Genomic DNA, 22,723 nt, shown 5'->3' with positions numbered 1-22,723 from the left:
TCATTATGTTAATCTTAAGAGAAATTACTCTGTAAAAACACCAAACTGCTGCTCACCGCCTCGTTTAGATGACCTGTTGGAGGATCTGGAGGATGTTGACCACTGCTTGGTGAGCTCCCCTCGTGTCTCCAGTGAATCTCCCAGCTTCCCTCCTTCTGCCTCTGCAGCTGATCCCGCAGTCTCAGCTCCCTGCTCCTGGTCCTTGCTTACGGAGGAGCTGTTGGTCTCCGTTCCCCCTTCTTCATTGAGGCTGTACTGGGCCATCTTCTTAGCCAGAGCCAGCTGGGTCTCCAGCTCCAGCTGCCTGATGTCCTCGATGGTCAGGCCGTACCACTCGTCCTGCCAGCACCACGCCTGCCTGTGGGCTCGAACCATCACTTTACGCAGGCCTGAAAGCACAACAAAAGGGATTTAGTGGCATGTCAATTAATTTAATGAGGAACAAATCATATTTCTGTGAAATCCACTCCACTAAAATAAAAATGTATAGTTATGGTTGGCAAATACATATTTACAGTTAAGAACGGCATGTCAGGTAAAGGTCCAGATAAATGGTGTAGGTTCGGTTTCAGACATGAGCAGGGGCAAAATGACGCCTGTTGGCAATGCAAATAACACATTATAAAGAATAATGAATTTAAAATGTGGCTGTAATTTCTGTATTTTTATTGCACTAAGAAACTGGTTCCATTGATACAGGAGGTGTACTGAACATCTCTCACCAGACACTGCAAGAATAAAAAGTTAAATTAAATAAATAAACCACGCAAAAACCTTCAAACTGAAATGTAGTTTTAGTCATTAAAAATCTGTTCTTGTCCCAGGAACACCGTCCTTCGTACAAGTAGTAGTTTTTCCGCCTCGAGTAGTGTCTGCAGAGCTTCCTGTCAGCTCCAACAGGCTGCACCAGTCTTCTAGGGTTTAGGGCAGCCTCTAAATGTCCTGAGAGGCAAACCCCTCAAAAGAACTCACTGCTGCTCATAAAGCTTATAAGGAAAAAAGGAAAAATGCTTATTCCCTTTATTAATACTGTTGTGAGCACACAGGAATAATTAATTTGATAAGACTGAAAACAGATTTAATTTTAATCAATGCCTTTCTCCTGATGAACTAAACAAGCACCAGCTGGTTATAAAACCCAAACCCTCCAAGCAGATCTTGATTAAAACAACTGACAATAAAAGCCTAAACAGCAAATATTGAAAGCTATTATATTCATATCCAGGAAAATAATAACCGCTAACACATTATTAAATTAACCATGAATGTGGAAATTGCTGACATGAATGATTAATAAAGCTGGAAAGGTTCTGCATTATAAAACCAAAGACACTATCAGCACAACTCAGAACAAAGACACTACATTAGAACTGGTGCGTGGTAATATTTATGCATCAGGCTTGATGCAGTTCAGAGTAGAAGTCCAGTAAACAGCAATTAGAATAAAAACAAAGGAAAACTTCCTTGAAAGCATCTAAGTGGCAGTGGACGCAGTGGGAGTTAAAACACACATTTTGTGGTTGAAGTTCTGCCGATCAGACCGCAGAGTGTGAATGCCACGAAGACAGAGCAGCTGCTGCTTCATTAGCCTGGAAGTAAATGCTGTGAGGGAGTGAGCAGAGGGCTGAGAGAGTGTATAAACAGTCTTAAATCACAGCAGTGAAACAGAAACAGACCAACACTGGCAGGAAATTAATCCAGTCTGCTGTGTTATCTCAGGGAGCCAGACTCTACTCTCGGCTCCTGCAGCTCAAACTCTTTCTGTACTGTCTCAGCCAGGTATCATTTTATTTATTTATTTACTGGCTTTACCTGTCCTCTTACTGTTCCTCACACTTGTACACCATTTCTTTTTCAGCATCTTCCCCTTGTTTCTCTCTCTGCTCCGGACCAGAGTGTTTTCATTAATCTGTGGTTAATCATTGTAGGGATCAGCTCTGGGCTGGACCAGCTTTGTGTGAGCTCTCTCCTGACGTTACGGCGTAAAGTCGACTCTAGAGGCTTAGAAACTAGGGGTGTGACCAGATCTGATTTGAAAACAATATTTTTCGTAAAGCTGTCTCCTGATATCAGCATGACTGAGTGTGAGGGTGAAATTACCCCGCCACTTTTAACTCGTTTGTGTGGCAGCATTTTGGGCACCCGGTGGAAACAATAAAGGGTGTGACAGACGAGACACAAACAATGTGTAAGCAACATTTGAAAAAAGCGCTTGCATTGTTTAGTATTTTGTGACTATCAGTCAAAGAAAAAAACATTTTTCATTGAAATGTTTTTTAAATAGCATTAAAATCGTCTTGTCTCATGAGCTAAGTGTATCGTCACACCCCTACTGTTAATTGATGGGTGGTGATGGCGCAATTAATAAGATGCCTGCCTTTGGTGTGAGAGACTCGGGTTCAATCCCCCACTATGACCCCTGAGTAAGACACTTAACCCCTCGTTGCTCCAGAGGCATGGGACCTCTGACATGTATAGTAATTGTAAGTCGCTTTGGATAAAAGCGTCAGCTAAATAAAATTACTAGTTAGTTTGCAACTAAATCAGATACTAAAATCGGTTAACTCACGATTACCAAGGCCATAACTAAGGCAAGTGGCCAATCAATAATCGATGATAGACTCTAATAAATAAGGTTTCTACTGTAGTCCCTTGTTGCAAAATGGCAGGATGTTAATGAAAAATGATGCTGTGGGGCAGAAAAACTGCTTTTTCACCATTAGTGTATTATGCTGTGACATTTTATGATTTACACCGACCCTGGGGCATGTGTAACTACTTACTTTGAGTTATGTTGTAGCTCATCTCTGTGGCGCAACAGCTTTTACTTTAGTAATATTTTACATTATATAACTATGTTTGAACACTGCTGCTGCAACAGCCTGCAGGTCTGTTTTTTTATAGACTTCCTCACTGATTTGTGTACATGCAGCCACAAAGATCTCTCACTTTTTTTCTCTGACCCCGTTATCTTTTAAGGTATTCACAACTGAAAACAAAAGGTTTTCTTATACTTTATTAATCCCCGTGGGGGGGGGGGGGGGGGGGGGGGGGATTTGTTTCTTCTCTGAATTTAACCCATCCTAAGTAGGAGCAATGGGCAGCCATTGTGCAGCACCCAGAGAGCAGTTAGGGATTCAGCCCTGCTCAGGAGCACCTTCAGCGAGGGTCTGTGCTGGACTCAAACCGGCGACCCTACGGTTCCCAAGCCAGGTCCCCATGGACTGAGCTACTGCCGCCCCAAAATGGAGCCTTTAAGGCTGACGCGCTACCAACTGAGCTATAGGGCCAGTCTCAGTGACTTCTGAGGATTATTCACAACTTCTTCACAGTTTTCACTGACTTTTATGCTTACTCTCCAAATTGAGGGTTTTCCCTTTTCAGGGTTATTCCTAAATTATTAAAGTTGTATCTATATTTCCATGATTAACCATGAGTTATTCTCAACATTTCAGCGTTGTTGCAACGATGTTTTCTCTGACTTTTTGTAGTTATCCCTGAATGTTATTGCTGACTATCCAGGATAATTCCCAACTTTTTCAACATTACCATACCAACATTACTTTTCACAATTTGTGAGTTGGGTAAAAGTCAGCGACACATTACAGGACATTTCCACAAATGTTCATGCTTAATTACTTTACATGATCTGTTTCAGGGTCACAAATGACCTTTAAGGATTATTCCTGACTTTTAGGATTATTCTCAGTTATTCATGACTTTTCATAGAGTTATTCTCAAGCAGTGACCCTGATTTGTGACGCTTATTCACCAGGATTATTACTTTTCTGAATTATTTATCATTTTCCTAGATTACTCTCAAATTTCTCCCAAATATGTATGGTTTCTATTGACCTTTTAGAGTTATTCTCTTCCTAACAGTAGTCCTGACTGGATCTGGATTATTCCCAACCTTTTTAGGATTGTGATCAACTTTTCATGTAGGTCCTGACTTTAAATTTTTTGTTCTTGATTTTTTAGGATTATTGTCAACTATTCACGTAGGTCCTGACTTTTTAGGGTTATTGCAATTATCATTATTCCAGATTTTGTAGGATTATTACCAACTTTCCAACATCCTATCACTTAACTTTACTAGTAACTTTCAAATTTATCACCACATTTTCAGAGCACTACCTTGTTTATTAGGTTTATATTGTTTATAAGGTTTTCCCTGATTTTTTTAGGATCTTGCCAATCTTTATAAAGGTGTTACAGATTTTCAGGGTTAACAGTAAGACTTGACTCACAGGTAAGGAGGAAGAGAAAAGGGAACAAATGGTCTTAAAGGTAACTTGCGTCTCACTCTTGAGGACACACACCACACTATACCTACCCACGTCGTGTATGAAGCGTTCGATCTTGGACTGCATGCCCCAGTATCTGAACTCCACTTTGCAGAGCTTGTAGGCACACATCACAGGGCTTTCACCATGATTCTGGTTGATCTCTTCGATCCAGTCGTCTGACAGCGGACCACGTTTGGTTTTTACTGACTGATACAGCTTGGGGTCTTCTTCCACCAGGTACTCGTGAGGAGGGATGTAGTCCTTTACGATGTCTATGGGGTCTACAAGGGGCACACAATTATAATGAATCATGCAAATGCAAAAAGCAGATCTGAGCAGCAGGACAGATGTCACGACATCCTGACTGAACACCTGCCTCAAGAGGTGTGTGTGACTTTTATGTAATCACTCCCTGCAGGGAACGTGTCTGGCTGCACTTTTCTCCTGCATCCCAGTGAATTTTAGTATTCAGAGGCTCAACACAAGCTCTTACACTCCACGGTCTGTCTCCCCCTGCATCCCACTGTCTGCGTTTTCACTGCAAATAACATAGTGTAAATTTGATTCCTGATTCCTGCTTATGAGGAGATTAAGTGTAGTAGAGGGTATGTTCTTGTGTGCATGATGATACACTTACCTACAGTCATCTGTCTCTTTTCGCCAGAGGACATATTGAAGACATCCACTTGATTTCCAGTATCTGGTTTATAATATGTCTCGATGTCTATAGAGAATTTCTCCACAAAGGGACAGGTGTACCTGAGAGAGAAAATACAAACGGTTGTTTAGAAGAATTCACTTACCTCCATCACTTTGGCAGTTTATAGCAAAACTTGTAAATACTTAAAGCAACACACCGATGTCTACAATTGTCTGTTCTAGCCATGAAAGAATTAATTGTCTCCAGTGACAATGCCTCAGCCGCTCTTTGAATCAAGATTACATTTCTTTTTTTATTTAAAAATGTATATTTCACAAACGGGTGTGTGCCTTTCACTTGGCAGAGAGTCAGCGGGAAGCTATGGATTGTGACAAACAGCAGCAGATGACAGATGACGGGGGAGCAATCGTGCTGCGCTGCTAGCAGGTAGGAATTCACCCTTACACGAGCACTGCATCACATTTCACATACTGTCCATATTTAGGCAAAAGTGAGTAAAGACCTGGATTAGACTTTTTGACATTTTCTTTGTAAATCATAAACACACAGAACAGTGCACAGCAAATAAACGTCCCCCGTATCATTATCATCATAGTTATGATCATACTAAATGGGGAGAATAAAAGAATTAGATGTACCGATGTCTATATTTAGAGAGCAAGGAGTAATCTAATATACATGTTATCTCAGCCAGTAACATGTTGTTTTAGATGGAATTTATATTAATGAATGAAACAGAAACATCCTTTGGGTTCTGCTGTAGATTTCAGAATCTGACCAGAGTTTAAGGGAGAGCGGGGTTCAGTTTGTCAGAGGTGACGTCTTTCAGCTGCATTATTCTCTAGAGTATAATTTTATATATTTAACACTAGCCAGTAATGCTGTTAGATTAGATTTGCTGTCAATTAGGATGATATATCGGCCTTGTGAGCACAGTTATCAGTCAACCAATTAATCGGTCTATCACTAATTATGTGTGTAGATTAGCTTCAACTTGGTTGTCATTGCACAAGTACTAACAAAAATTTAATGTAACTCAGCATCAAACCAGAAGTGCAACAAGCAGTAAAATGCAGATGTAATGTACATATATACTGTTAGTGAATAGAATAATCAGTAAAGGGTGCATATGAATACTCTCTAGAAAATGTAAATGTATAGCAGTTCTAAAGCTCAGTGACATACAAGTTTAAATTAATATTTCACCAGAGTATTCGATTATGAAAACAACTGTTAGTTGCTGCCCTGCTGATATCCTTCGCTTCCGTTCTCATTTCTGATTCTATGAAACTGGAGGTACACACTTAAAAACAGCTCAAACCTACTGGATAAAAAACCTATATTTATTTTAAATTGAAAAAATCTGATATTAACAGGATAAAATATGGGGTCCGTTTCTTATACATTTCCTGATTGAGACTTTTGTGTTTGGGAGGGGTATCAATATTCGGTTGGTTGTGACGTAGGTGATATGCTGCGCTACCGACTAGCTTTGTCTATCATGGACACGATTTTAAACTAGTAGCAGACTGTAGGTTTTTTGTTTCTTTGTGTTTTTTGTCTCATTTCTTCCTGTATTATTCCATTTTATTCTTCTTTTATTGCTTATCAATATGTACACTGCCAGTTCCAAGCCACAATTCACTAGCAAGGACCACACCATCCACAGATACGGTACGTTTAAATGATTACTTGATGAACAAAAGAGAAAGATGTGCAAGGCTTGCACTTGCTGGATATAGCTGTATTTCAAAGGTGTTGTGGGGAACAAGATAAGATTCACCGAAGCAGCCGGGCCCGGACCCCCTCATAATCCTATACGGAGAGGAAGAAGGAGGTGAGGAATCAAGATACAAAAAAGGGGGTAAAGAATGTGAGAGAAAAAAGGAGGAGATGGGTTAGGAGGGTATTTATTGAAATGCTGGAAGTGGCGTGACTGAGGTGTGGTCCTGCTCCTGAAACACTGATCAGATGTGATTGACAGTAACCAACAACTTATCAAGTGTCATCCAATTTATGATTCAGATGTTGCTAAATCCTGATTGGTGGAGAGAAGGACGTGATTTAGATCTGAGCCTCGCCCACCTCAAACCAGTCAGACACAGAAACCTCTTATGTGAAATAAGAATCACTGAAAGGAGTTAATGTACAACAAAAAAGTGTAATTGTATTAATGAGTATTCTTTGCTAAAACCTAATGGAGAGGCTAGAAAGCTTTGTTGGCGTCCTGCAAATCTAATTTATGAGACTGAGATCAACTCTAATAACATGCAGCCGAGTTCATAAAATCCTGCTGGTCTGAAAATGTAGCTGCACTGGTCAGTTGGGAAAACTTTAGTTATCTGGAGGATATAAAAAGTTGGCAACAGTATGTCTGATTATTCAGCTAAAATTGTTCCAAATAAATGTTCCAAAGTGAAATGTATGAGTGTAGAAGCTATATAATAAAAGCCATTAACAATGTTTTATTACTAAAAGGTCAGTCTTTGTACTTTAGATAATGCCAGCTGCCTGAAATCACTTAATGTAATGTATGCTTAATTGTTAATGTGGAGCAAATGTTTGAGCACAGGGAGGATTTTAGTGTCTGAGCAATTCTTTGCAAAACTTCCAAACGGCCGTTCATCATTTCTAATATCTGTGTTATGAGTCACTGTCCTCCTCTTTCTTGTGTGGTTGTCTCACCGGGTTCGCGTGTAGGGGTAGGCGTTCCAGGACTCCTCCTCCACTCGAAGGGCAGCCTGAGGCAGAATGGCACAGAACCACGACGGGATGTGTTTGCCGATGTGATAGACCTTGTGCGTGTACTGACCCGAGCCTCCGGGGCCGTCCTCGTAAGGCTTGTTCTCCAGGATCTCCACCCCGCTGCCCTCGCCACAGCTCTCCTCTCGGCTCTTTTTCTGCAGAATCATGACAGGATGGAGGGGGGAGGGAGATGTAGGATCAGCTTTGGTTTATCAAAAATAAAAAAGCATGTTATATTATTTCACGGGCGTAGGTTTAGTGTCAGCAGGAAGGGGGGACGCGACAAAATGGTGGAAAACATAAGCACAAATTTGAGTTACTTTACTTGAGTTTTTCCATTTTATGTTTTTACATGTTCTTGACTACATCTTAGAGGCAAATATTATACTTTTTTCTCCACTACATTTTTCAGCTTTAGTTTCTTTTCAGATTCCAATTTTTCATGCTTGCGTGCTGCGGTCGGCCAGCGTTAGATTGTCAAACGAACAAAATCAAAACATAAAAAGTTTTTCTCTTGTAACGTTAAAAGTGAAACATACTATTTGAAAATAGAAACAAGGTTTTATGTAAGAATAAAATAAATCTGATCCACCAGAATTATCTCTACACTCTGATACGAGAATCTTTATTTCTAAATATTTCGCATGGATCGTCAGCTGGAGAGGATGACTGACTTTTTGCCTGGACCTGTTAGCTCGAGCCTCAGTCTGTTGGCATAATATAGAATAGAATAGCCTTTATTGTCATTGTAATGTTAAAAAACATACAACGAAATTGAAAATGTCGCTATTTGACCATGATGCTTGTTTAGCATGCAAATTAGCACTAAACACAAAGCACAGCATATCATGTGAGCATCCATATTTAAGACCCTTTGATGGAATAATTTTAAAACTAGTTAGTGTGAAACATTAAAATAAGAGTCAATCAGACCAGAGACCGTTCAAAATCATCAACAAACTCATGGAGCTAAAGTTAGCTTATAGCTTAACTAGCTACAGCTGAAAAAAAACCCGAAAGTTGTCATCCGTCTGAAATCAAGGACTCAGTTTTTTCCCTTGGTCAGTATGTTAAAATCAACAACCTACACCCTAAAGCCTAATGATGTTATACTCCTTAAAACCTACACCCTCAATATTGACATTTTCTTTACTTCAGCCATTGATATCTCCACAGTGGCTGAACGGATTTTTAATCTTGAAACTGCATTTGAAACGTTCATCTCCCTTCGTTCTTTTGCATTTTGCACTTGATAATTTTTTACAATGTTATTTTATGTCAAGAGACATACATGCTAAGACCCCCTTTTTTAGCTAGCTAGCTACAGTTGATAAAACCTGCCAGTGACAGTTGTCATCTGTCTGAAATCAAGGACTCATTGTTTGAAAAATTAATAAAAAATTGCAATGGTGAACTGGCCATGGTAAACTGCATATGTGAGACCTTTCAAAGGGTTTTATGTTCCCAGCAATGTTTTTTCCTCTGTCAAACATTCAATGTATGTTTCCCTTGGTCAGTATGTTGAAATCACCAGCCTACACCCTAAAGCCTACTGATGTTATACTCCTTGAAACCTACGCCCTCAAACAAACTTTTTCTTGACTTTAGCCATTGATATCTACATTTTAAATGTCTATCTCTCTTCGTTGTTTTGCTATTTGAACTGCAAAGCGATTACCAATCTCTTACAATGTTAGTTTATCAAGGGATCATAAGGATTGGGCCTCTTATTTTGCTAGCTAGCTACAGTTAATAAAACCTGACAGTCATCATCTGCCTGAAATCAATGACCCATTGTTTCAAAATGTACTAGGAATTTAACTAAACTAAATTGGCTACCATCAGCACAGTAAACTTAATATGTGCTGTGCAAAAGACGGGAAAACGTGACAATGACACGTTTAGCAACAGGCGGCCTAACTGGAGATGAATGTATCAACATTTTTATAATCTGTTTATAGAGATATTATGGTGAGTAAATCAAGCTGAAACTGTAAAAGTGAGGGAGACAAAAATACATCCCCAGTTTTTTTTGCTTATTGTGGGATTGAGAAGTAAACAGCCAATGCAAGCAATGAGTCCAACATCTTACAGACTTGGTCACTTAACACACCATCCTTTAACTTCCCATTAAACCCCCTTACACCGCACTCCTGTCTCTCATTCAGGCGTTGTCCAACCTGACAGAGCTGGATGGATGATGCTGCAGAGGCAAAGTGATGAGCTGCCACATGGAAAAGAAAGAAACAGCTTTTCTTTCAGTTATTATAGTCACATCCCACCTCTTATTTCTACTTAACATCTGCTCTTATTTTTTGTTAGCCCTGTTTACCGATGAGGTGGGACAGACTTTAAAGATTCTCTTTAGAGAGGAAGTAACCAGTGATTTCCCTTTCTTCCCAGCGATGTAACTTCCTCTAATAAAAGGCAGCAGATGGTTCAACCCCACAGATCCTGTAAGACTGAGCTGCGTATTAAGCCTGTTGATTCACAGAGGGAGCCGTGGATTACAGCATCGGTTTATAAACACACTTAAGAGGCTCTCCATTTAGACTGTAACCAGCTGGGTTGCTGTAACACATACAAATTAACATAGCAAGTTCATATGGCTGGTAATATATATCAAACCTCTCGAGGATAGTCTAACTTTAAGATTGAGGAGAGTCTTTCAACTAGTACTGAAATTATTCATCAGTTATTATAATCTGTCTATACAAACTTTGATAATCTGTTCAGAAAAAATGTCAAATGTTCTTTGTTTCTATCTTGTAAAATGTGCAAAATGTGCTGCTTTTATTATGTTTTATGTCACTGTAAATTAGATATTTTAGAAATTTTGACAAAACAGACTGTTTTAGGACTTTCCCTTGGGATCCACGAATTGTGATGTCCATTTTTGTATCAATTTCTAGACATTTTACCACCATTTTACAGTCAATACATTGTTAAATTAATAGATATTGAAAATAATTATTTGCCCTAAGCATCTGATAATGTCATCCATCTTGCTTCAATAGGTCTGTTTAGTGTTTCATCAAATCTGTTTGCTTTCTGTTCATTAACACAGATTCCTCCCACTTTCAATCTGTCACGATCCTGTCCTGAGGTTGACTGTTATATTATTTTGGCCATGCCTTCTCTGTGTTTTGATTTTGGTTCCTCTGTTTCTGGGTTTTGGTTTTTGATTCTAGGTTTCATCTGGTCTTGCCCTAGTTCCTGACTTATTCTGTAATTGTCTGGTGTTCTGTCTAATCCTAGTTTCAGTCCTGCCTTGCCCTGTTATGTTCTAGTTCTGTGTTCTTGTTTAGGTTTTGTCTGTTATGATCCCTGTGTTATAGTTGGTCGGTGTTTGTCTGTTTACATAGGTTTCTGTTATTGTCTGGGGTTAGATTCTTGTCTTGTATTTTGTAATATGTGTTCTGTCTGTTTCCCCAATAATCTGCCTGCCTGCCAGTCTCTCTGTTTTCCCTGCTGCCTGCCTCGTTAGCCTTGATCCCTGTCACCTGTGTTGCTCCTGCCCTGCTCGTTAGTCCCTGGTGTTTATATGTTTGGTTTTTCTGTTCAGTTCCAGTCCGGTCATTGTCGTATGAAGAGTGTTCTGCCTGCTTTGGAGATATGTGTACAGTTGTTTTGGATCTTGTCAGCCACCACTATCTGTAAAATTTGTCTTTCCATGTTTTGGATTAAATTCCCTGGAACTCCATTTCCGTTCTCTGTGTCTTGCATTTGGGCTCTCACCTGCTTTGCGCCCTCAAACGTGACACAATCAAATTACTACAAATTAATTGCTAGAGATTCACCGATCCAACAGATACAGATTTTGATACCTCACATCAGGGGATCTCCCGAGGTGCTGATCCGATATTAGTACCCTCTTTTTACCCAAATGTAAAATCTACATACCTCACAGCGGCGAACTCATGGCTATGTAAGGTAATATGTGCTAAAAACTGAGTCAGCGACCCTCCAAATGTTAGCAGAAACACTCTAATAACAATTTCCTAATGTGAATCAGTCATGCCCGGCCAATACCCAAGCTACTCAAGGTCAGTATTGTCCCAAATACAGTCAGTGTATCCCTATTTATTACCTTATAGAAATACACACATGGATAATGAAGCATGTGACAATAATCAGTGTCAGCCCAACACCACATTTCATGATGAACGCTTTGATGCAAACTGGTGCTCAAAATTAAATTCCCTAATGCACTGTAGTTTTAATCAATCAATATAGGCTACTAAATTTTAATCTTACCGCTGAGTTAGTGTGAACACTGTCAGGCGACGCTGTATTCTGGTTTCTAACTGATGATGATTGAAAAGCTGTTTTATTCCTCCCAGTGTAAATCTGCTGCGGGTTGAGGAACAGCACTGTGTGAATACAAATCATAGTGATCATTATTAACAGCAAGAGTGGGGCGCTCGGGGTCAAGAATGAGAGCTCAGATTGAACACGGAGCTTGCTCTCCTGAAGACTTTAGGGAGGTGATATCAGTAATGAAGGTCAGAAGAGGCAAACAGCTGGAAAATTGCTGTAATCTAGCAGGTAATGTAATTTAGGTGAGGAGCTAAGGGCTTTAAATTACCCTCCTCGTGTCTGCGTCCTCTCTGCTGCAGGATCTGTATTAATAACGCACATCTTGGAGCAAAGAGCTTTCCACTGTGCAGCTTTCCCCCAGGGACTGTGAGGAGCTTTATGGATCTTAATGAAAACAACCCAGGTGATGCAACGTGATGTCGAGTCTGAAAGCTGAATACTTTCTCTTGCAGCATAGTCCAAAAACAACGCTGAAGATCTAAAGATGAAGTGCAGTCAGCACCTCATGGTAATATAACCTTCAACTCTCTTTCTGCTACTTTACTCTAAAACAACTGCCGACGTGCAAGAACAGTGGAAGCTTTTCCAAACCGAGGATGCTGCGTCTGCTGCTGTTGAGGTGTGTGTGTGTGTTCAGGTGTTTGGCTGTCATCAAAATCAGACAAACACACACACACACACAACAGGGATGAAAGAAGCCAACAAGACTACAGCGGCTCTGTGAGGCTGTGCTGAGACACAGCTTTGAGCCAAATACTAACGTCAGCATGCAAACATGCTCATGTGTTAGCATTCTTACTTTCACTGAGGCTGATAGTTTTGAAGGTATTTGATCATCATAAAGTAAGGTACCAAAGGACATGGATGAGTTGCGCAATGTCCTCCCGGATCCATTTTTAATATATATGTTTACTTATAATCTTGCCAACCTGATGGGCCATGCTGTATTTTTACTATGTTGGTCTATTCTGTACATCTACTGCATCTGTCCTGGGAGAGGGATTCTTCCTCTGTTGCTCTTCCTGAGGTTTTTTTCCATTGTTTCCCCTTTTAAAAGTTTTTTTGGGGGGAGGTTTTTCTTAACTAAATCAAGGGTCAAAGGATAGAGGCAAATGTCAGATTTGCGATATTGGGCTATTTATTTCACGGTTCTGGTGTGGTGGCTGTGTGTTTTTAGTGTTTCTTGATTTAGTTTGTAGTTGCCTGCCTCCAGTGTCATTATCTTGTTTTACTTGCTGTGTACCTGTCTCATTCCCCTGATTGTCTTCACCTGTGCCTTGTTATCCTCACCCCTCCTGTGCATATATAGTGGTTGTCTTCCAGTTGTTAGTTTGCTGGTTCATTGTTTCATTCTTGTTCTCCATTGTAGATCGTTGTTACTTTGTCTCTGGATTATGCCTCGTGTTCTGTCATGGATTATAAAACCTCACTCACCGTACCTCCGATGTGCATGTGTGTGCACATTGATTCCCAAACCCCAGTTCCACGAAGAAACAGGACTAACAATAAAAATAAAATTGGCTTGGTTAAACTTGAATTTCTGTGCATAATTTCACCAGTAGTTGAGATCTCAAAAACATAAATGTCAACCTTATGGTGGAGCTACAGGAGAAGTCAATGAATCACCAAAGACAGTCCATTCAGTCGATGCTGAGATATTCCACTACATAAGTGTCAACTTTGACCTGCTGGTGGCGCTACATGAAAAGTCAGGATATCATGGATTCCTCCATGGATATTCATACCAGCTTTCATGGTCATCTATCAAATAGTTGTTGAGATATTTCAATCTAAACCAATTAGTAGACTGACTGGCAACACTGCTGCTAAAATCAGCTGAATCCATGTTAGAAGCAGAGCAAGATGAATACATTTAGCGGAAGCTTTTATCCAAAGCGATTACAATTGCTCTATACGTGAGTGGTTGCATTCCTCTGGAGCAACTAGGGGTTAAGTGTCTCACTCAGGGACACAATGGTGGTTGGGTCATAGTCAAGGATTGAACCCGGGTCTCTCACACCAAAGCCATGTGTCTTATCCATTGCACCATCACCCCCTTAGAATAGGAGCGGTGAATAAGTTATATAAAAAAGATTTTGTATTAGTTCAATAAATTACTTAGATGTGTTTCTCCTCTCAAATAAAAGGTGGAAAAGCAGCTTCATTAAAAAAGCAGAGGAAAGACTCAAAATTAAGTAACATCTCTTGGTAACACTTTATGTCTGTAATTTCCAAATAGTTTCCCCAAATATTCCTCAGAAGTTTCCTATAAGGAACTATATAATTTAGTGTTCAATAAGAACACAACAAACTAATTAAGTCTAATTAATTGTTGGCGCAATCTAGAGAGTCTTAAAGTAAGTGCACAGCTGAACATATAATACATACAACATATATGAAGACTAAAGTTATTAATAATGAATAAATAATGAATTAACACTTATTTTGGGAACTGTTCTTTCAAAGAAATACCTATTTTTCCTGTAATTATTAGCATCATACTACATGATTATTTCTAGGGCTCTGCGATATAACAAAAAATTCATATCCCGATCATTTTTTGTAAATTCAATAAAATATCCAACATTAACATTAACTTTCACTGCATCATAAAGGTGGGGTAACTTGTGCGATTCTGGAGAAATCCAGTAACATGACAAATATGATAGGGAGTGAATAATGACACAGCAAGTAATGTAACTATCGTTAGCTAGGTTGTGGGTTAGCAAACTGTTGCTACTTGCTGCTGCAAAGCTAATGAGAGGACAAGACGGTCCCAGAGCGGCACAACAGCTCCAGACTGCAATACTCACAGCTGTTATAGCCAACATCACAACAACAGGAAGTCTTGGTGAACTAGAAAGTCAGCTGAATATTTGTGGGCAAGCCATTAAAAGTTACCTGACACACAGATCATGCCTGGAGCTGCTGGAATAGTGTTGCGTGGCTCAACAGACTCTGTCTTTTTGTTATGAGCAAGCCTCGCTCTCCTCCACGTTTGTTTATCCTGAATGCAAATTTCTTTTCCGCAACACCGGCATATGCGTTATATGTGTTATATATTTGTTTTACATTGGATGTTCGATAGACGTCGAATATCCAATGTAAAAAACTAGCTTCACTGGGGTGCAAAAGCAAGAAGATACACTTATCCAGTTTGACACAGGGATAAAAAACTGAGAAGGAAAAGACAGACGAAGAGAAGAAGAGAAACAGATCCACTGTAGAATACAACGACAAAAAAGAAGCGCTACCAGCTTGGGCAGACACTGTGGAATTTTAATGGGTCTGGCTTTGCTGAGGGTCCCCTTTCCTGGCGGGCTGAGCTGTCCCTGAATAATTTATGTGACACAGCAAGGTTAGCATAAACCAGAGGTACACAACTCCCTTTCCTCAGGCCTGCGTTCAGTCCAACCGGAGCAACAGTATAACCTCATGCATCACAGGTTTATCCCTGGCTGCTCAGACATTTCATACACCCACTCCTTTAGCTGTCCGGACAATTTTTCAAGTCCTGTGTTTGTTTTCTGGCCACACTCGTGTTTCAAACTGTCAGGTCTCTAGTTAAATAAAACAAAAACGCCATGATACCTCATGTGCTGCAACAACAAAAAAGTGTAGCAAAGCTAAAAGGCCAACATCAGAAAATATATCACTTTTTAGATCATCACCAGGTCACATGAGCAGGCACATGTTTCTGGTTATTATTAGCTAAAACGTAGGTGTGTCGGTCCACCACGTCAATCCAGACTGAAATATCTCAACATCTATTGGATAGATTGGAAAGTTTGCACAAACATTCAAAGTCCCGAGAGGAGGAAATGTACAGATTTTGATGATCCTCTAACTTTTCAGCCAGCACCACCAGCAGGTTGACATTCTTGTTTTTTAGTGGAACATGTTGACCACTTCTGCACCGATTGCTCTGAAAGCTGGTGGAAATGGCATAATACTACAACTACTCAACATCAACATGTTAGCATTGCCATAGAGGGCATGTTAGCATGTTGTTGTTAGCATTTAGCAACAGCAAATATAATAGGGTGACCAGACGTCTCCAGTTTTGGTGGCTTGTCCCTGTCTGGAGCTGTCCACGTTTTTAACTGTGTGTTAATCATAGACTGTCTAAGGTGTTAACAGACCTGAAATCAGATTTTACGTGTCCAGAAAGACAGGACAGCAGGGCGTACAGGTGTCATGCCGTGTCCGCGGGAGCGCGCAGCATGTAACAAGTTTTCAAAAGTTTATCTTTAATAAGCATTTATTCATTCTGTAGACGTTTATCAGATATTTATGTGTTAATTGAACTTGGGTTTGTAAGTTTAAAAAAAGGCGAGTGTGCAGGGATGGGTGCAAGAGACAAAAGATATTTGTTACGTCTTTTGAGTTTCTTTAAAGTATGGTTAAGTTGAAACATGAACATAATCAACTAATTTTACACTGCAGATTAGTCATGTATTCAATTTCTAACTAAAATATAGACACTTTTGTGGTAAACAAGAAAGGATTAGTGCCACAGGTGGAGGGGTTAAATGTAAACTGAAACTAACTTGGAATTTAAATCCTCTTAAAGGAGGCTTCAAAAAATGAGGTTAAAGTATTTAAAAGAAATCCCTGTGAGCTAAAACCTCAGATTTCCTCCTGTTCTGAACTGCTTTTTCTACCAACAGCTCCGTTCTACGTAATACGGAGCCAGACGGAGCCAGTGTTCCATATTTGTGCTCCCATAGCAACAGCTCAGTCTGCCTGTTCTGCCTAGCAACAACAACAGCCTGGTAACATGCTTCAGGTCTTGGCCAATCAGAAGACAGTGGGCTTTGACGGGGGGGGGGGGGGGGCTTAAAGAGACAGGAGCATCAAGAGCTTGTTTCAGACAGAGGCTGAAATGAAGGCCTACATGAAGAGCCAGTATAAGAAAATAAAATATTTTTTTGAACTTTGAATCATGCAAAGCTGCCATAAAGGAGTCACAGAACTACAATATAGGTCTTGAAAAGCAGTTTAATAGGTCTCCTTTATCCTGAACTGGAAAGAAGTATACATATGGTTAAGTTGTTTAACTTGAAACTGTGAGTTAGTTAATAATGCAGAAATACACAGTATGTTGGTTAGACTCGTTAAGGGAAGTTTTCTTTCATCGATTAAGTAAAATAATTATTTTAACTCAAAGTTCGAAACAAGGTTTTAAAAAGTTCAGTCAACTAAAAAAACAACATTGAGACAACTACAACACTGTAGTCAACTTTATGAACTTTAATTTGTGATTTAAAACAAAGGAGTTAACTTTCAGGTGAACGTGCGTTTCCAAGTTAAACTAACCTGAAATGTCTTACAGTGTACATTCTGACTTCCCTATCCCTATGGCCTCAAGCCCGCTGGTGATTTAGTGTCATTCCTACTTTACTAAAACAGTTGCTCACTGTAGTTTTTTATCAAACTTTACTCAAACAGCAGAAAATAGTGCATTTGTTAGGGGCTACTTTCAGCGGTGGATTCATCCATCTGTAGCGCTCTAGTGAGAGTCGGTGTATGTTGGATTAAGTAAACTTATTTGTGTGTTTCTGGGTCATGAAGGGACACGAATAGGGAGCTAAACACTAGAATCTATCATAACGTCAGGTTGTTCATGTTATGGTGTCCACCCTCCCTCTCCTGTACATGCATTTAACTTAAACTGGATCCCGTATTTAGAGCCAGACGTAATGTTGTCATGGCACCAACTGCACCATCGTGTCTGTCCTCCCCCTCGCTGTCGCTCTCTGTCTGTCGCCCATATAACAAACGAACGATGGCAGCAAACAGCCATGCTGCTGCTGATGTCACCAGTTACCATGGCAACCGGTGCTCAACCGTGACGCTGAACTGGGGGGGGGGGGGGGGGGGGGGGGGGGTGCATGTGTATACAGGTAATAATGTTCATTATCAAAGCTGGTGGTTCGGATTGTTTTTTTCATCTCCCTGTCTATTGTAGTATTATTATTATTATGTTGTTGCTGTTTTTATCTTTTTGGGTATTTTTATTCCATTTATTTTTAATTGTCTGATTTTATTTGCCTCATGTTTTAATCCTGGTTCAACCATGCAAAGCACTTTGTAACGTTATTTTGAAAAGTGCTGTATAAGGTTTATTATTATTATTATTAATATCCACCTGTGCATGCTTTCCACAAAAAAAAATTATATTTTCTTGCAATTTCAAAATGTAAATTGCTGTTATGAATCTTTTTTTTTTAAATATGTCATAATGGTAAAATGAAAACAATCTACCGAGTCCAATAAGATTTCTTTTTTTTTTTCATCTTGTGTGCAGAAGTTATTTTCTTGTTCCCACAAGATAATTATTTTGTGCACACAAGCTAAAATAAAAAAAAATATCCTCTTATGGGATTTCAGGGGCTCCATAACAATCTAACATTGAACTTATAAACTCAATAAATAATGTTACAAAAAGCTTTGTCCTGAAATGCATTATTTTATTTTATCCCAAAATGCACAATGTTTTTCAGCCGTGATAAGTGTCTACAGTCTTTTTCACAGGCTGCATACAGACCCCAAAAAAACTCCAACAGGACGATATGGCAGCTTGTATGCTGCCTTACTGGAGCGGCTGTGTGTCTGGGCGAAATCAAACTTATATCTCAAGACCTCTTAGAAAGCGAGTCAGGTTTTGACTTAAAAGAGCACCTTCAGACACATTTTAAGACATTTGATCATTTGTGATCCTTCTGCACAGAGACGCTCAAACATCCAAACGAAGTAATAACAAACAAAACACACCTTTGGGTTAAATTCCACTGAGTATCCAACCTGTCTTTCTCGCTCTTGGACGGTGTTGTTTGTATGTTATACTGCTTTCTAACCACCAGCACTGCGGGTTACCTTACTAACTGCACACACTCAGTAACAAACACTCAACGTACACAAGTTTCAAAACATGAAGCCACTATCAAATAAATAATTTCCACTAACAACAAATAGGATTATCATACTGATTAAATTCTCACTCCTAAGTAATAATATGCACAACTTATTTATAATAAGTTTTGGCTTTTATTTATTTGATTATTTTAATTTAACAGGGTAAGACTTGATGTGATCAGTGATCTCTTTAACAAGGGGCAACCTGGCCAAGACAGCTGCATGAAAAAGGTTACAGACCTTACCTACAAGAAATGTAAAAAATATACATTTACGTGTAAATAACTAAACTAAATTTAAAATACCTATGCACAGTGACAAGTACCAGCCAATTTATTCATCCTTGCTCTTATAGAAGCCATAACATAGGAGTCTTTTTAAAGGCCGTTCTAAGTGAGAGGAGGACATAAAAGCTTTCTTTCCCTCTTTGCTCTTGCAAAAATCAGCAACTGTAAAAATGTGTTATCAAACACTAAACTTAAATGCTTCCTTTTCCTTGATTTATTGCTAATTTGACTAAAACATGGTGATTTGTGTGCATTTATTATTGTCATAGGGAGAATACTTTAGTGTGTATTTGTACAAAATTATCAAATGAAACACAATCCTTAGGCATATGGAGCACCATCTGTTCTGCAGAACAACGCCACCCCTGTGACCCTCTAACCGTGTTCTTCGGTGCTCTTGTTCTGGTACAGTATGACACGATGACACTTTAAACTCCTGACCTCCCACCGGCCTTCACACACAAACCTCAACTCCAAACTCATAAAATACCTCCGACTTCCAGCTTCCTTGTACAAACAGCCTAACATCCCTCATCAGCTCCTTTAATTTCTACATGATCCACTCACCTGGATCATGTAGAGCTGAGCAATGCGGTACTCCTCCACGCTCATCGGCATGGGGATGCGATACTCCTTGATCAGCATGGTTGTGCTTGAATTGGTCCAACTGTGTGTTTGTGTGTGTGTGTGTGTGTGTGTGTGTGTGTGTGCGTGTGCGTGTCCTCTCGGCCGGCTTCGCTACCCAAGCAGCATGTTCAAACAGCGAGGATGGGAGTCATCGTAATTCACACCTAAGAGAGGAGAAAAGAAAATACTTTCAGTGGGATGGAACTTTAAGAATATGTATATTTACAGCTTCCAGCATTACTTACAATAGTAGTAGTTAGCATGTTTGTCTCAAGGATTAAACCTGCGATACACAAGCCAACACATCCTGTGTGTGTCCTCCTGCCCTCGTACAGATCTATTACAAGGTAATCCACTGACCCAGCAACATCCTGAAATCCCTCAGCAACCTAAATCCCAACGCTGTCCACACACTCAAGATTCAGCCAAGTTGTGGTCGGCGCAGCCTTTAAATCCAACAAAGCTTTTACTGTGAGTCCTCTGCAGCGCACATTTAGTACTTAAGTACAACAACATTGAGCTGCTTGTACTTTATGCGAGTATTTAATTTTCCTGCTACTTTATATTTCCACTACATTTAAGGAAAAAATAATGTACTTATTTACTCCACTTCATTTATTTGACACCTGAAGTTAAGAGTTATTTTACAAGATTTTACATAAAAATCATACGATCAATTTATAAAATGATGATTTGTTTAGAGCACAAAATTTGTGTCAAATAATTTTAGTCCTTAAAAGGAACCTATTATGCTTTTCCTTATTTTCGATAAATTATGATCAGTGTTTGTTTTGTTTACCTGTTTCTATTTTATGCTGATGTGTTTCTTTATCATATTTATATATTTATTTTGTTTTGTTTCACTGCTATTTTGGGTGGAGCAAGGTTAAGGAATTATTAAGTATATAGGGTCGGCTCAATAAGCCTTCATCTTATTTTTGTGTCAAAGAATATAATGTTTGATATGTTTTTATTTTTCATATAATGATTTAGTATTTTTTGACTACATTCATAACCGTATAGTCGATTTGTTGTCACTGTGTATAACTGACCGAAACTAAAATATTTATATAATGTTACTAAATCGGATGTTCATCCTAAACGTGGCCAAAGTTTAAAATAATGAAGTAAAAGTAAGTCCTTCAGACAGTTCATTGCCGGGCTGACATCATCTGCTCCTAATCTGCTCCAACGACAGTACGTCCACAAAGTACAACCCGTCCACCCACTCAGTTTGCTCGTGGCGCTTTCTCCAGCGCTGGCGCAGTGAAGATCTGCCAGACCACTCAGGTCAGGACTACTCTTCAAGTTATTGGAGGTTACTCAGTATGTCTCACAGCAAGTTAGTTAGTTTCTTGATGGACAGATGACTTTAACTTCTGCAAATGGTAGCTGCAGAAAACCTCCTCCTCCCGGAGTGCCAAAGCTCCTGGGCTAGTGTTGTAAACATCAACACTGCAGTGCTGGAGGGCAGGGTGGCAAGTTCAGTTAGCAGCAGTAACTTTAAGGCTATCTGTCCATCCAGAAATGCCACAAAATATGATCCAGAATCAGTGAATACAGTTTTAAAAGTATGCTTTTGTACAGTAATCAGTAAGGCCCCGGCCACTCATATCTGGTACTGACACCGGCCCCCAGCAACATGCTCCGAGGTAGCATCATAAAGGGCCATTTTAAGTATAACTGTGAATCATGTAAAGCTTCTCTTGTGGAATCGCAGAATTAAAATATAGAGCAGGAAATGAGCATAATCGTTCCCCCTTTTAAGCGAAAAACAAGTTGTGAACACAACAATAACTTAATCTTAAAGTTTAACTTGATATGATGATCTTGTTCTGCAAACAGTTGTTTATTTACACATCCAGCAGTTACAGAGCAACATTATCATTCATATGAAGTCGTGTTTGTGTCACCTGATGAATGTAAGTCCAACACTCACTCCCTTTTTGGTTCTGTTTTGCTAAACCGTGCTCTGGATATTTTTCTGCTTCTTTTGTTCTTTGCCAATCACATGTCTGGTAAAAGCTCTGAATACTTCTTCCCCACTGAGCCTCTGATCTGTATGTTTTGCGGCTCTCCCTCTTTGTCCATAAAGAATATAGTATTTAGGGTAATTGCTCACTATCATCACTGCCATCCTTTCTTCTAACATCATCACCTGTCTTTCCAAACAGTAGCGACACAGTGTTCGTGAGGCTGCTCCGCTGTACGTCCACCTGTCTCGTGAGCTTAGGACCGTCACATGACAAAGGCCACTTAATCTCAGACAGATTAGGAAAAGACTGTAAATCTGACGCTGTTTTAACATGAGAGAAAGGAGGAGGAGGAGGCGAAATGTTAAATTAAAAACTCCTGTGTGTCCAGTGTGTAGTGTACCGGTTGTGTCCCACTGTCTGTCCATATGTGCATGATTAGGCTATGCATGTTTGGTCAAGCTGCTGTGGTAGATGATCCGTAGAGGTCAGGACGTACAGTTTGACAGTGAAAGCAGCCTGGAACCTCTTCCTGCCAACAACACGGGGCTTCCTTAGCTTATTAATATTTATTTTAAATCTAGAATTTCAGCTGTGCTAGCAGCATGTCGGTCTATTTATCCACAGCTTTGATACAGACTGAAAGCTCTTAACAACGGTTGGATAGGTTGCCATGAAATCAGGTTACTCCTGATTTCGGTGATCCTCTGACTTTTCATCTAGCGCCATCATCAGGTCAATAGTTTATGACCAAATACCTGCAAAATTATGACTGTAAAATCATGTTTTGTCCGTCACAATTTCTCAGAGGGGATGTTTTCTAATTTCTTACCCTAAAATACCAAAGATATTTATTTTACAATCATATAAAATAGGCCTGGGAATCAGGCAGATCCTGTTCAA

At 39.6% G+C, this 22,723-nt stretch overlaps 1 protein-coding gene and 2 long non-coding RNA genes across 6 annotated transcripts in view; 2 read left to right on the top strand and 1 right to left on the bottom strand.

Annotated features, from left to right (window-relative positions):
* Window positions 1-7,934, top strand: part of LOC123981653 — a 36,272-nt gene extending 28,338 nt beyond the window's left edge. Inside the window, exons 5-6 of the long non-coding RNA XR_006827805.1 lie at window positions 5,294-5,376; window positions 7,651-7,934. This is a non-coding gene — a long non-coding RNA (uncharacterized LOC123981653). The remainder of the gene's footprint in view (window positions 1-5,293; window positions 5,377-7,650) is intronic.
* The window catches only part of LOC123981649 (membrane-associated phosphatidylinositol transfer protein 2-like), a 72,092-nt gene that overhangs the window by 26,992 nt on the left and 22,377 nt on the right, over window positions 1-22,723 (bottom strand). For all 4 annotated transcript variants that reach the window (XM_046066659.1, XM_046066658.1, XM_046066655.1 and 1 more), the window contains 5 exons: window positions 19,788-20,011; window positions 7,636-7,850; window positions 4,927-5,048; window positions 4,337-4,570; window positions 57-389 (listed from right to left, as the gene is read on the bottom strand). In XM_046066659.1, coding sequence (XP_045922615.1) covers window positions 57-389; window positions 4,337-4,570; window positions 4,927-5,048; window positions 7,636-7,850; window positions 19,788-19,865 — 982 coding nt within the window. In that variant the 5' untranslated portion in view covers window positions 19,866-20,011. The remainder of the gene's footprint in view (window positions 1-56; window positions 390-4,336; window positions 4,571-4,926; window positions 5,049-7,635; window positions 7,851-19,787; window positions 20,012-22,723) is intronic.
* LOC123981654 lies at window positions 12,336-13,552 on the top strand. Its single transcript, XR_006827806.1, has 2 exons — window positions 12,336-12,523; window positions 13,385-13,552. It is a non-coding gene; the product is annotated as an uncharacterized LOC123981654 (long non-coding RNA).

This window comes from Micropterus dolomieu, linkage group LG13 (assembly GCF_021292245.1).
Source record: "Micropterus dolomieu isolate WLL.071019.BEF.003 ecotype Adirondacks linkage group LG13, ASM2129224v1, whole genome shotgun sequence".
Classification (NCBI taxonomy): domain Eukaryota; kingdom Metazoa; phylum Chordata; class Actinopteri; order Centrarchiformes; family Centrarchidae; genus Micropterus; species Micropterus dolomieu.
This window is presented reverse-complemented; position numbering and strand designations above follow the sequence as displayed.